General features: G+C 49.6%; 1 protein-coding gene across 1 annotated transcript in view; it reads left to right on the forward strand.

Moving 5' to 3' along the window:
* dip2bb (disco-interacting protein 2 homolog Bb) overlaps window positions 1-12,727 on the forward strand; it is a 44,754-nt gene extending 32,027 nt beyond the window's left edge. The window contains 13 exon segments of the mRNA XM_079748452.1: window positions 537-660; window positions 1,311-1,432; window positions 1,596-1,707; window positions 2,365-2,474; window positions 4,621-4,751; window positions 5,148-5,316; window positions 6,633-6,803; window positions 7,279-7,340; window positions 7,947-8,004; window positions 8,122-8,196; window positions 8,320-8,494; window positions 9,155-9,278; window positions 9,747-12,727. Of these exon segments, the coding sequence (XP_079604578.1) occupies window positions 537-660; window positions 1,311-1,432; window positions 1,596-1,707; window positions 2,365-2,474; window positions 4,621-4,751; window positions 5,148-5,316; window positions 6,633-6,803; window positions 7,279-7,340; window positions 7,947-8,004; window positions 8,122-8,196; window positions 8,320-8,494; window positions 9,155-9,278; window positions 9,747-9,999 (1,686 nt within the window). The 3' untranslated portion in view covers window positions 10,000-12,727.
* The last annotated feature ends 84 nt before the right edge of the window (window positions 12,728-12,811 follow it).

Consider the following 12,811-nt stretch of genomic DNA (forward strand, 5'->3'; position numbering starts at 1 on the left):
CTCTCTCTCTCCCCCCCCTCTGTCTCCCCCTCTCTCCCTTCCTCTCTCTCCCTCGCTCTCTTTCTGCACTGCCCTCTCTTCCCCTCTCTCTTTCTCTCTCCCTCTCCCTCTCTCTCTCCCCCCCCCGCCCCCTCTCTCTGCACAACCCCCTCTCTCTCTCCCTCTCCCTCTCTCGCTCTCCCCCCCCTCTCTCTGCACCACCCCCTCTCTCTCTCCCTCTCCCTCCCTCTCTCTCCCCCCCCGCCCCCTCTCCCCTCTCTCTGCACCACCCCCTCTCTCCCTCCCTCTCTCTCCCCCCCCCGCCCCCTCTCCCCTCTCTCTGCACCACCCCCTCTCTCCCTCCCTCTCTCTCCCCCCCCCGCCCCCTCTCCCCTCTCTCTGCACCACCCCCTCTCTCTCTCCCTCTCCCTCCCTCTCTCTCTCCCCCCCCGCCCCCTCTCCCCTCTCTCTGCGCCACGCCCCCTCTCTCTCCCTCTCCCTCCCTCTCTCTCCCCCCCCCGCCCCCTCTCTCTGCACCGCCCTCTCCTGGCCACCAGGGGGTGGCGGTGTGCACAGCCACCTGCCTCCAGCTCCACAAGAGGGCGGAGAAGATCGCTGCGGCGCTGATGGAGAAGGGCAGCATCAACACGGGGGACAACGTGGTGCTGCTGTACCCCCCTGGTGGGTCCGGGGTCTCAGCCTGTCTGTCTGTCTGGAGCCTGGCTGGGTCTGTCTGTCTGTATGTCTGTCTGTCTGTCTGTCTGTCTGGGGCCTGGCTGGGTCTGTCCTTCTGTATGTCTGTCTGTCTGTCTGGAGCCTGGCTGGGTCTGTCCTTCTGTCTGTCTGTCTGTCTGTCTGTCTGTCTGTCTGTCGGTCTACATGTCTGTCTACATGTCCGTCTGTATGTCTACGTGTCTGTCTCCCTGTCTGGAGCCTTGCTGGGTCTATCGTTCTGTCTGGCTGCCTGTTTGTCTGTCTGTCCGCCTGTCTATTCCTATTTATGTATCTGTCTGTCTATCTATCTATCTATCTATGTAAGTATCATTCTGTCTGTCTGTATGTCTATCTACATGTCTGCCTGTCTGTCTTCATACTTATGTATCTATCCAACTGTTTTTTATGTATCCGTCCATCTGTCTCTCTCTCTCTCTTTCTCTGCCTCTCTCTCTCTCTCTCTCTCTCTCTCTCTCTCTGTCTCTCTCTCTCTCTCTCTCTCTCTCTCCCTCTCTCTCTCTCTCTCTCTCTGCCTCTCTCTCTCTCTCTCTCTCTCTCTCTCTCTCTGCCTCTCTCTCTCTGCCTCTCTCTCTCTCTCTCTCTCTCTCTCTCTCCAGGTATTGACCTGATCGCGTCCTTCTACGGCTGTCTGTATGCCGGCTGTGTTCCGGTCAACGTGCGGCCCCCGCACCCCCAGAACCTGGGGGCCACCCTGCCCACCGTCCGCATGATCATCGATGTGAGCCTACCAAAGAACCTTCATGGTTCCACAGAACCACAGAACCAGAATGGTCGGTTACATGTTGATACTGATGACACTGTGTGTGTGCGTGTGTGTGTGTGTGTGTGGTGTGTGTGTGTGCGTGTGTGTGTGTGTGTGTGTGTGTGTGTGCTCTCTCCAGGTCAGTAAAGCAGCCTGTATCCTCACCACTCAGAACCTCACCAGGATCCTGCGCTCCAAAGAGGCCTCCGCCTCCGTCAACATCAAGACCTGGCCCACCATCATAGACACAGGTGAGGGGGCGGGGCGATACCTCACAGGTGAGAGGAGGTGGTGGCGCTGTCACACCAAAATTGTACCGGGGGCGAAAATCGTAACGCCAACAAGAGCTGCGTTCGAAAATTCCAAACCTGCCTGGCAACGGACGATCGCGTCGAACGTTGCCTGGCAACGGACGATCGTGTTGAACAATGATGTAGGAAGGTTCATGAACATTCGCGCTCATTCATTGAGCGTCACAAGACAAAATAACATTAAACAGATAACACTTATTTTACAAATGACATTTATTAGCGTTGCTAACTTTATATTTGTATTGTTTTTAATTGTTTAATCGCATTTAGCTAGTAAACTGAGTGTATTAACACAAGCTAGCTAGACTATGATACACTTTAAACACACAGTTTACTAGCTAAATTCAATACAATACAAATATAAAGTAAAAACAAGTGTTATCTGTATTATGTTTTTTCGTCTTTGGCAACATGAACACGAATGTTTTTTGAAACCTGCCTGGCAACGGACAATCACGTCGAACGATGACGTAATGTTTCGAACGAGGATTACGTAGGCGGTACAATTTTCGCCCCCGGTACCATTTTGGTGTGACAGCGCCACACAGGTGTAGGTGTCATGTGACTCTCTGATCGCCGCGATGTCCCTCCTTCTAGACGACCTCCCCCGACGTCGCCTACCCCAGATCTACAAGCCCCCCACGGCGGAGATGATCGCCTACCTGGACTTCAGCGTGTCCACCACGGGCATGCTCACCGGGGTCAAGGTACGAGAACCTCTGATCTTTAAGCTCGCTCCTGATGCAGATCAGGAGCTCCTTATGTTGTTGACCTCCAGTGGTCCCTCTGAGGGAAGTAGAAATAGGTGCGTTCAGACTGAGGGACTTCCTGGAAAGCGTGTTTTGGCTAAGCCCACTCGCTGAGTTCCCCTCGGCGTCTGTTACCATACAGGAAACTTTGGAGCGGCTACCCAACGGAGTTCAAATGTGACGTAATTAGTTTTACAACCCTTTTTGTCTAAAGTTATTATTATATATATATATGTATAATTGTTTTTGTTTGTTTATATATTGACTTGAGTTAAAGGTGAAGTTGGGCGGATCCTCCCTCCCAAGCCACACCCATAGCGACTTACTAGAGGGAAAAGTTGGGACGTGCCTATAGAGGCTTTCTCCTCTTATATATAATGGAGGTTTTGATTGATGACTCGTTTTTCTTTGGATGTAAAAAGCAGACGGCCTCATCTCATAGAACAGTGCCTGACGTGTTGTCTGCGTTCTCAGGACATGTTTTTGCGTTCCGAACCAAACGCCAGTATGGAAAGTGAGAGGCATGAACTCAACGGGTTGATCTCAGTAAACCCTTTCAGATGGAGAGGAAAAGACTTTCAGATGTAAATGTTTTTAATTGTGCTGGTTACGGAACTGACTCCTAGTCTCTTCTGAGTTCCCTACTCTTGTTTTTCTAGTTCCCTTTTCATTTGTTTCCCGTGTGTTTTCGGTCGTTATGCAAGTGCTTTATTCATGCTGCAACTTGTTTTCGGCAAGACCTCCTTTGAAAAGGAGATTCTCTATCTCAATGGGACTCTCCTAGTTACATTTTTTTTAGTAAATATAATCATAATAATAATATTATTTTCACATTTATATAGTGCTTTTCAAGGTACCCAAAGTGCTTTACGGTGAAGGGGGGACCTCACTAACCACCATCAATGTGTAGCCCCTACTTGGGTGACGCAAGGCAGCCAATCTGCGCCAGAACGCTCACCACACACCAGCTTGAGGTGGAAAGTGAGGGAGTTAATGAATGAGTCAATTATACCGATATGTCCGGTCCCTCCGTGCAGTCTGAGCAGCGTGCGATGGAGCCTGCCCCGGTCAGACCCTTCTCAACATGCCCCGTAGAGGGGCTGGGTAAGGGCTTAAGGTCCGACATTAACACAACAACAGAGAGGGGAGTGACCCTCGCGGAGACTTAACGGGCCGGCCAGGGCTGAGCCAGCCATGGCAGGAGAGGCCTACCTGATTGGGGGAGAGGGGACATGTTGAAAGGTTCTCAATAAAGGAACCTACACAATGAAGGAGTCAGGGGGGTGGACCCGGCCGCAGCGCCAGACTTCTAGTCTGCCGTGGAGATGCAAAGTCTTAACGAAACGTAACAGAAGATGTTTGAGATGGAGAGGAAGGGAGCGACCTCCAGGTGCTAGGATCATCTGTACAAAGGCTTATCTAATGAACTAGTAAAGCACAGAATATGATATCATTGGTGATATTATTACCGAGATGGTGTGTAGTCTGATGTGCTTGTTCTGTCAGATCTCCAGAATGATATAATCAGTGATATTATCATGGAGATGTTATGAACCCTGATCCCCCTCCATAGATCTCCAGATCTCCAGTATATGATATAATTAAGCAATATCACATGAGAGGGAGCAATGTTGTCGCTCTATATCAGTGCTGCTGTGATTCGGCCGTAGGCAATCACAGCAGCGCTGATAAGGAGCGACAACATTGCGACCTCGAGTGTGACATTGCTTTTGTACAACAGTTATACTAGTAAAATGTACCGTTAACAATAATAATTGACAATAGATTGTGATTTGATTGTTTAATCATATAAACCAATGAAATTGCTTCCGCCAACAAAAATAGATCCCCACTGAGCGGCCTGTTGCCAAGCAACATATAAACAAAACACCCAACAGTTGATGTCAGTTGAAGTAAGTTGGGTACAGCTGGTATGCGGAGTGATTTTTAACAGTCCGAGTGATGTTGGACGCTCATATCAGCGCCCCTGCAGAGCTCATGGAATGTCTCTTGTCCAGTCAAATCACTCGCTGAGAACCACTGTTGTATAATCAGTGATATTATCATGGAGACGTTATGAACCCTGATGTTCCCGCCCTCTCAGATCTCCCATGTGGCCGTCAGCGCTCTCTGCCGCTCCATCAAGCTGCAGTGTGAGCTCTACTCCTCCCGCCAGATCGCCATCTGCCTGGACCCCTACTGCGGTCTGGGCTTCGTCCTGTGGTGCCTGGCCAGGTACCGCTCCTCCACGCCTCCCCATCCACACCACCCCATTACCATTCAGGGCATTTAGCAGTCGCTTTTATCCAAAGCGACTTACAATAGGTGCATTTGTCAGAAGAAAAGGAAACATTATATCTCTGTCTATGCACTAAGGATGTTCATAGAACCAAGTGCCAAGCACCCGAAACCGCTAGGTTAACCCATTCCCTGTTTGCAACACAGATAGCTAGGATAAGACGCTAAGTACTATTTTTAAGTGCCAGGATGTACAACATACAATAAGACCGTGATAGGGGTGTGGGGGGTAAGGGGGGAGGCTATGCAGAGTCCAGGTGAACTCCACAACCCCCTACATCCTACGCCCCCCTCTGATACCTCCAGCTCACCCCGTCCCCCCCTGTCTCCCAGTGTGTACTCAGGCCACCAGTCCATCCTGATCCCGCCCTTCGAGCTGGAGACCTGCCTGTCGCTGTGGCTCAGCACCCTGAGCCAGTACCGCATCCGGGACACCTTCTGCTCCTACTCTGTCATGGAGCTCTGCACCAAGGGCCTGGGCACGCAGACGGAGCTCCTCAAGGTACGGGTTGAGGCCCGCCCGCTACTTTGGAGCGGCTACCCAACTGAGTTCAAATGTGACGTAATTAGTTATACAACCCTTTTTGTCTAAAGTGATTATTATATATATATATATATGTATAATTGTTTTTGTTTGTTTATATATTGACTCGAGTTAAAGGTGAAGTTGGGTGATGATGACTCGTTTTTCTTTGGATGTAAAAAGCAGACGGCCTTATCTCATAGAACAGTGCCTGACGTGTTGTCTGCGTTCTCATCTTTATGCGTTCCGAACCAACCACCAGTATGGAAAGTGAGAGGCATGAACTCAACGGGTTGATCTCAGTAAACCCTTTCAGATGGAGAGGAAAAGACTTTCAGATGTATATGTATGGTACGGGATGGTATGGGTTGAGGCCCGCTCGCGCTCTGGGGAGAGACGGCGGTGGGACGCACGGGATAACACAGGCCGGACCCCATGACGCACGCAGACCGTGCACACACACAGACCGCACACCACGGACACCCACAGACCGTACACAAGGACACACACACAGACTGTACGCAAGAACGCATGCGGACTTTACGCACACGTGAACGCACACACAGCGTAATCCCGGACGCACACAAGAGCGTACGCATGGACGCACACAGATCGTACACGCACAGACCGTGCACGACTGTGCATACACACTGAAACACAGATTAGGCAGTCCCTCCAGAAAAACGTGATTATGCGATCGCATAATTCAACGCATAATCAACCAAAGTATATTCATGCGGGGGCCGCATTTTTTCAAATATGCCGCACTTTCACCGCATAAATTGCAGATTTCTGCGCAAAATATGCGGGGCTTGTATGATTTCATAATCCCCGCATTTTCGTTGCAAAAAAGTCACATATATCTGAGCAGAAAGTTGAAAAATGTTGCGTTTACTTCACACAAGAGCAGCCATTTCCCCCTGTTGCCATGGGAACGTTATGAAGTGACATAATTATGCGATGTGAACTTCATCGAAAAGCTGCATTTTCCGCAAGTTCCCGCAATTTTTGCAAGTTCCCGCAATATCATTTCATAAAATTGCATAAATATGCTGCATATTTCATCGCATTTTTTAAGAAAACGTGCCGCATAATCAAGGATTTTTGGCCGCAACAATCACAAAAAAACACCGCATTTTTCTGGAGGGACTGATTAGGTGTACGACGATGGGAAAATACTCATGTGTGTACATATCGAAGCCCCCATTCCGAGGAGCTGGAGCTGTGGGACGCTCACACACAGAATGCTGATCCAGGTGTTTTAGTCTAACGGTGTGTTGTCTCCTGGGCTCCAGGCCCGGGGGGTGAACCTGTCGTGCGTGCGGAGCTGTGTGGTGGTCGCCGAGGAGCGGCCTCGCCTGGTGCTGACCCACTCCTTCTCCAAGCTCTTCAAGGACCTTGGCCTCTCGCCGCGCGCCGTCAGCACCGCCTTCGGCTCCCGGGTCAACCTGGCCGTCTGCATGCAGGTACGGACCCCGGACCTTGCTCCGCATCAGATCACGTGACCAATACAACCAGGGTCAGGGCTGGTGTTGCTGAGGTATCCACCACAAGTACAGGCTACAGACACCTGCGGAGCAGTGATGCTAGCTCAGAGTGACGCTGCAGGACGTAGCATCCCACTGAGCTAGCGTCACTGCTACGTCCTGTTGCATGCCTCTGAGCTAGCATCGCTGTTGTCCCGTTGCAGCTCAGAGGGTTGCTACAGGACGTAGCATCCCCCTGAGCTAGCATCACTGCTACGTAGGTGTCGATGTTAAGGGGAGTGTCATTTGACGCACAGGTGTCTCCAAAGCGTCTCAAAGTGCTGTGAGCGCACCCATGCTGAGCATGGCTGGCCCTGGCGGGAATCGAACCCCTCACCCTGGCAGTATTAGTGCCTCGCTCCCCCCGTCCGTCGTTAGGCTCTTAAGGTTGACGGTGCTGCTCTGTGCTCCACAGGGGACCACCGGCCCGGACCCCTCCACGGTTTACGTGGACCTGAAGTCCCTGCGCCACGACAGGTGAGACCCGGACAGAGGACCCTCGTGTCAGAGCTCCTGGGTTCATATTGTATATGACACAGTAGTGTGTCATGTGTGTACTGATGATATTTAGTGTGTCATGTGACCCAGGGTGTCTACTGATGATATTTAGTGTGTCATGTGACTCAGGGTGTCTACTGATGATATTTAGTGTGTCATGTGACTCAGGGTGTGTATCTACTGATGATATTTAGTGTGTCATGTGACCCAGGGTGTCTACTGATGATATTTAGTGTGTCATGTGACCCAGGGTGCCTATCTACTGATGATATTTAGTGTGTCATGTGACTCAGGGTGTCTACTGATGATATTTAGTGTGTCATGTGACTCAGGGTGTCTACTGATGATATTTAGTGTGTCATGTGACTCAGGGTGTGTATTAATGATGTTGAATGGGTCCCGTTTTAATGATACTTAATGTGTCATGTATTAATGATACTTAATGTGTCATGTATTAATGATACTTAATGTGTCATGTATTAAAGATACTTAATGTGTCATGTATTAATGATACTTAATGTGTCATGTATTAAAGATACTTAATGTGTCATGTATTAATGATACTTAATGTGTCATGTGACGCAGGGTGAGGCTGGTGGAGCGAGGCGCACCGCAGAGTCTCCCGCTCATGGAGTCCGGCAAGGTGAGCTCCACCACAACGTGGCCCCTCTGGGTGCACTGGAGGCCCTCTTCCCGTGCACAGGTGGTCTGAGATGTCCCTTCCGTGTCTCTCTGAATGCCCCCCGTTTTCCGTCCGCAGATCTTACCGGGCGTCCGGGTGATCATCGTGAACCCCGAGACCAGGGGGCCGCTCGGGGACTCCCATCTGGGCGAGGTGAGCCATCTCAGAGAGCCCTGAGGCTAAACACCGTGTGACACGGTGACGTCACGTGACCATAAAGCACGGAGACCCCCCCCAGCTGCGGCGCTGATGTTGTGTTATCTGTGGCGTGTTCAGATCTGGATCAACAGCCCGCACAACGCCAGCGGCTACTTCACCATCTACGGCGAGGAGAGCCTGCAGGCAGACCACTTCAACACCAAGCTCAGCTTCGGGGACCCCACCACGCTGTGGGCGCGGACAGGGTACCTGGGCTTCGTCAAGAGGACCGAGCTGCTGGACGCCGCTGGGGGTACGGTGGGGGGATGCCGGGAGTTAGGGGAGGGGTGGGGGGGAGATGGCGTGGGTACAGGGGGGTAGCTAGTGGACGCCAGCCGGGGTACGGGGGGAGAGATGCTGGAGTACTGGGGGAGAGGTGCCTCGACATTGGGGGAAGGGGGGGAGAGATACTGGACCCCAGCGGGGAGGAGGGGGGCGGATGCTGTTTGGAGGCTCAGTAGGAGTTTAGAAACAGCTGGAACGGCTGGAACAGAGCCGGTACAATAGTGTTGGGGCTCAGGTGTTTGACTCCCAACTGAAAAGGTTCTAGGTTTGAGGGCCGCTGTCCAACATCTGGGGCAAGATGCCTACCCTTTATATGCTCCATCCCCTATCCTTTATATAGTCCACCCCTTATCCTTTATATGCTCCCCCCCTTATCCTTTATATGCTCTACCCCTTATCCTTTATATGCTCATCCCTTATCCTTTATAGGCTCCACCCCCTATCCTTTATAGGCTCCACCCCCTGTCCTTTATAGGCTCAACCCCTTATCCCTAACACAGCTAGCGATATGTATGATGATCATCTTCCTGACACGGGGCCTTTCCTGGTCTGCCTCCGTGTGATTGGTCGATGAGCGGTCGCGGTGAAACCAGGACCTCGTTAACCGGGCCTGTCTCTCTGCGTGCAGATCGCCATGACGCCCTCTTCGTGGTGGGCTCCCTGGACGAGACCCTGGAGCTGAGGGGTCTGCGGTACCACCCCACCGACATGGAGACCTCGGTGTCCCGGGCCCACCGCAGCATCGCCGAGAGGTGGGTGGTGCCCCGTCCTTCCCCCCCGGGCCTCTGGCTGGGCTAGCTAAGCTAAAGCACAGCATGGCGTCAGTCGGTCAAACATACTCGATGGCCGCTACCAGACGGTCAGTACGTTCTGATCCAACTGTGGGGCTAAGCACAGCATAGCAGTTATGCTGCTAAACTAAGCTATGCAAATTTGAGCATAGCAGTTCGAGTTCTACGCTAAGCTTGGCACAGCAGTTAGGGTGCTACGCTAAGCTTAACATAGCAGTGAGGGTGCTACGCTAAGCTTAACATAGCAGTGAGGGTGCTACGCTAAGCTTAACATAGCAGTGAGGGTGCTATGCTAAGCCTAGCATAGCAGTTAGGCTGCTACGCTTAGCATAGCAGTCAGGCTGCCGTGCTAAGCTTAGCCTAGCAGCCTGCTAGTTAGAACTAGCCATGCTGGTTCTTGCGCCCTGACCGGCCCTCTCCCCCCCCCAGTGCGGTGTTCACCTGGACCAACCTGCTGGTGGTGGTGGCGGAGCTGGGCGGCTCGGAGCAGGACGCCCTGGACCTGGTGCCCCTCATCACCAACGCGGTGCTGGAGGAGCACCACCTCATCGTGGGCGTGGTGGTCATCGTGGACCCGGGGGTCATCCCCATCAACTCCCGCGGGGAGAAGCAGCGCATGCACCTGCGGGACTCGTTCCTGGCCGACCAGCTGGACCCCATCTACGTGGCCTACAACATGTGAGGGGATCTGGGGGCTGGACCCGGGAGCAGGGGGAGAACGGTCCGTTTCAGAGGGCAGAGAACCACAGCAGCATGGTGGGAGGAGAGAGGCTCCATAGCGGAGCCCCTGCTGTCTGGGGGGGTCCCTGCGTATCTCAGAGGGAGTTGGGGAGATGGGCCGTGCTCAGATGGGGGTTCACCAAGGGGCAGAGCCATTCAATGCAGAACGTGCTACGCCTCACCTGGAGGGAAATGTGTGCGATGCTTTTATTTGCTCTCAGAAACTCAACAGGAAGGTTGTCCTCCTCTGATTGGGTGATGTGGAGGTCAATCATTCTTCTGACAACAATCTACCCGGAGGAGGTGAGGTCCAGGGGGGAATCGAGAACCTTTTAGACTTTAACGCGATGTGGCCGCCAATCTTTGCACTCCAGAAGTTCACCCTGAGCCTCTGAAAACAGGATTTCTTCCTTAGAATTTAAGAAAAATCCCCTAATCCAAATGAAACACCTTTTGACCATGTGCCATTCCGATCTAGCAACTCAACTATTTATAATTATAATCATGAAAAAAGAACGTACGTTGTCCCTACTTCTAATAGCCAAATATCCATCCACCAGTCCACCATTTTGATTTACATCCTGCCGCCTCACGCATTAGCAGATCCCTGAACCCTGAAACTCTACGGTACTAAGGTAGAACTGGAGAGGTCGACTTGTATATCGAACCCACAAAGGCCTTCCTGTATTTTAGAAAAACTGTGTTTCGCTGTATAGTAATGTTTTTTTTATCTGTATAAATGTATAAAAACCAAATTAATCCTCCTCAACGATGGTTTCTTGATGACTAACCAAGCTGTGCGACGAGGGAGTGGAATGGCGTTGTAAATACGGATCTAATGAGCTACACTGACTATTAGCAGACCACGTTAAAGCACTATTAGTACAAAATAAACATATATGACTATGCCATTGCACTTTCTAAAAAGAAGAATCTATTTTATTATTAGAAAAAAGGCATTATTATTACCAACATTCAGGAATACCACTCTGAGGACCCATTTGGGAACCATGGAAGTTTATCAAGGGCCCAATGTCTTTAGTCCCATGGTCTTCTTCTGCAGACTTTAGGATTCGGATCTTATTGTGGATGAGAGTGATGGGAAAACAACTTGACTGTTTTCTCTCAGATATTTTCAAATGTGTGACCGCTTTGGTACGGCTGAACTAGGTGTTCTCCACATCTCCTGAGGCTGTAGAACACCTTAAGGTACCAAGACCCTCATAGCTCTCATTTTGATCTCCTGAGGTTCGAAAGCTCCAACCAAGGGTACTTTAGATTTGTTTAGAATTCATCAGTGTCTCATTTGTCCTTGTTCACCTGTTTTGTTATTTTCTTTGACAAAATATGACTGTAATGACTCACTTGTGTTTTAGATTTTTTTTTCTGTATCAAATCACTGGAATTAGATACTTTATATATGCAATTTTAAAATCTGAGCCACTGAAATCTGAAATCTGTTTTGGCTGACAATTACAGGTAGTCTTTTGCAGAAATAATAGGGGAATTATGTTATTTAATGTATTCGACTTGTGTTGTACAGCTGTATGCGTGTGTGTGCGCGCATGTGTGTGTGAGACGTGTGTGTGTGCTGCATATGGCTTTGTTACATCAGGAACAACATACAAATAATTTGTATGTTTCATGTAATTAATTTGTATTCTATTTGGTTTTCCTTGTACTTGGAATAATTAGCTCCATTCCTGTGAACTTCTTTACGTGTTGATGTGTCTAACCTCTGCTGTCAACATGGTAATGGGTGTATTATTTTCCTCATCTTGAACTCATTGAATCTTACATCACTATGAGTAAGTTATCAAGACTCAAGTGTCAACTTCATTCACTCACAAATCACAAAAATAATTTGTTTGATGGGAAGCATTGCAATTTATTTGAACACTCCCACATGAGATAGCGCCCCTTAAAGAATACTGTGCACTTACTTAAGTTAAGAGTCCTCCCAGGGTACCTGGTGTAATGGGCCCTTCTTTAGGGTCCCATGTCTTACTTTAAAGAAAAGCTTTGACGTGACTTAAGACACATTGAGGGAATGAAATGCATCCTGTTCCAACTGCTTTCAGTTTACATGCAAAGCCCACCATGCAATGTCTGCATGACTCGCTGGCCAAGCAGAGCACAGGAAGAAGATATTGGTTTTGTTTAAAAAATAAAACACATATATACAAGTTGTATTCAGGAACTAAAACTCTGACAAGGCAGGGAAGGACCGAATGGTCGTTTGGTGCAATCTGTGAATATAATCTGTTACTATTGCTGATGTTTGTTAAAGAACTTCCAATATGGCTGACGTCGCAAACCCACTAAGTACAAAGAAGGGTTTTGGACACCACAGTGTCCATCACCGGCTCTCTGCCTGCTTCACTGGAGTCTAAGGGCTTCCCCGGCCTCTCTGGTCTTCTCCATGAGGGGTCTTCTTACACACTATGCAATCGGTTACAGTGCAGTTCAGTCGCAGAACTCACACAACCTGTCAAAAATACACAATGCTTATACATTTTTGTAATGATCATATGGTTAACAACATGACTATATGGCTAACTAACGATGTCTAAAAGACTATATATTATCTCATGAGTTGTCTTTTGAATATTTTGTGTATGCACCCTTGATATGCTGTATATAAATTAAAGTCCAGACGGGCAATTTACTGACAAACGTTTGATGCTTGGGAGGTGTTTTGGATATTAATAAAAGAAAAAGAAATGGTTAAAAAGCTCTTGTCACTTTTAATTTTTTTGATCATTGCATCTTCA

This window comes from Pollachius pollachius (assembly GCF_949987615.1).
Source record: "Pollachius pollachius genome assembly, chromosome: 12".
NCBI lineage: Eukaryota > Metazoa > Chordata > Actinopteri > Gadiformes > Gadidae > Pollachius > Pollachius pollachius.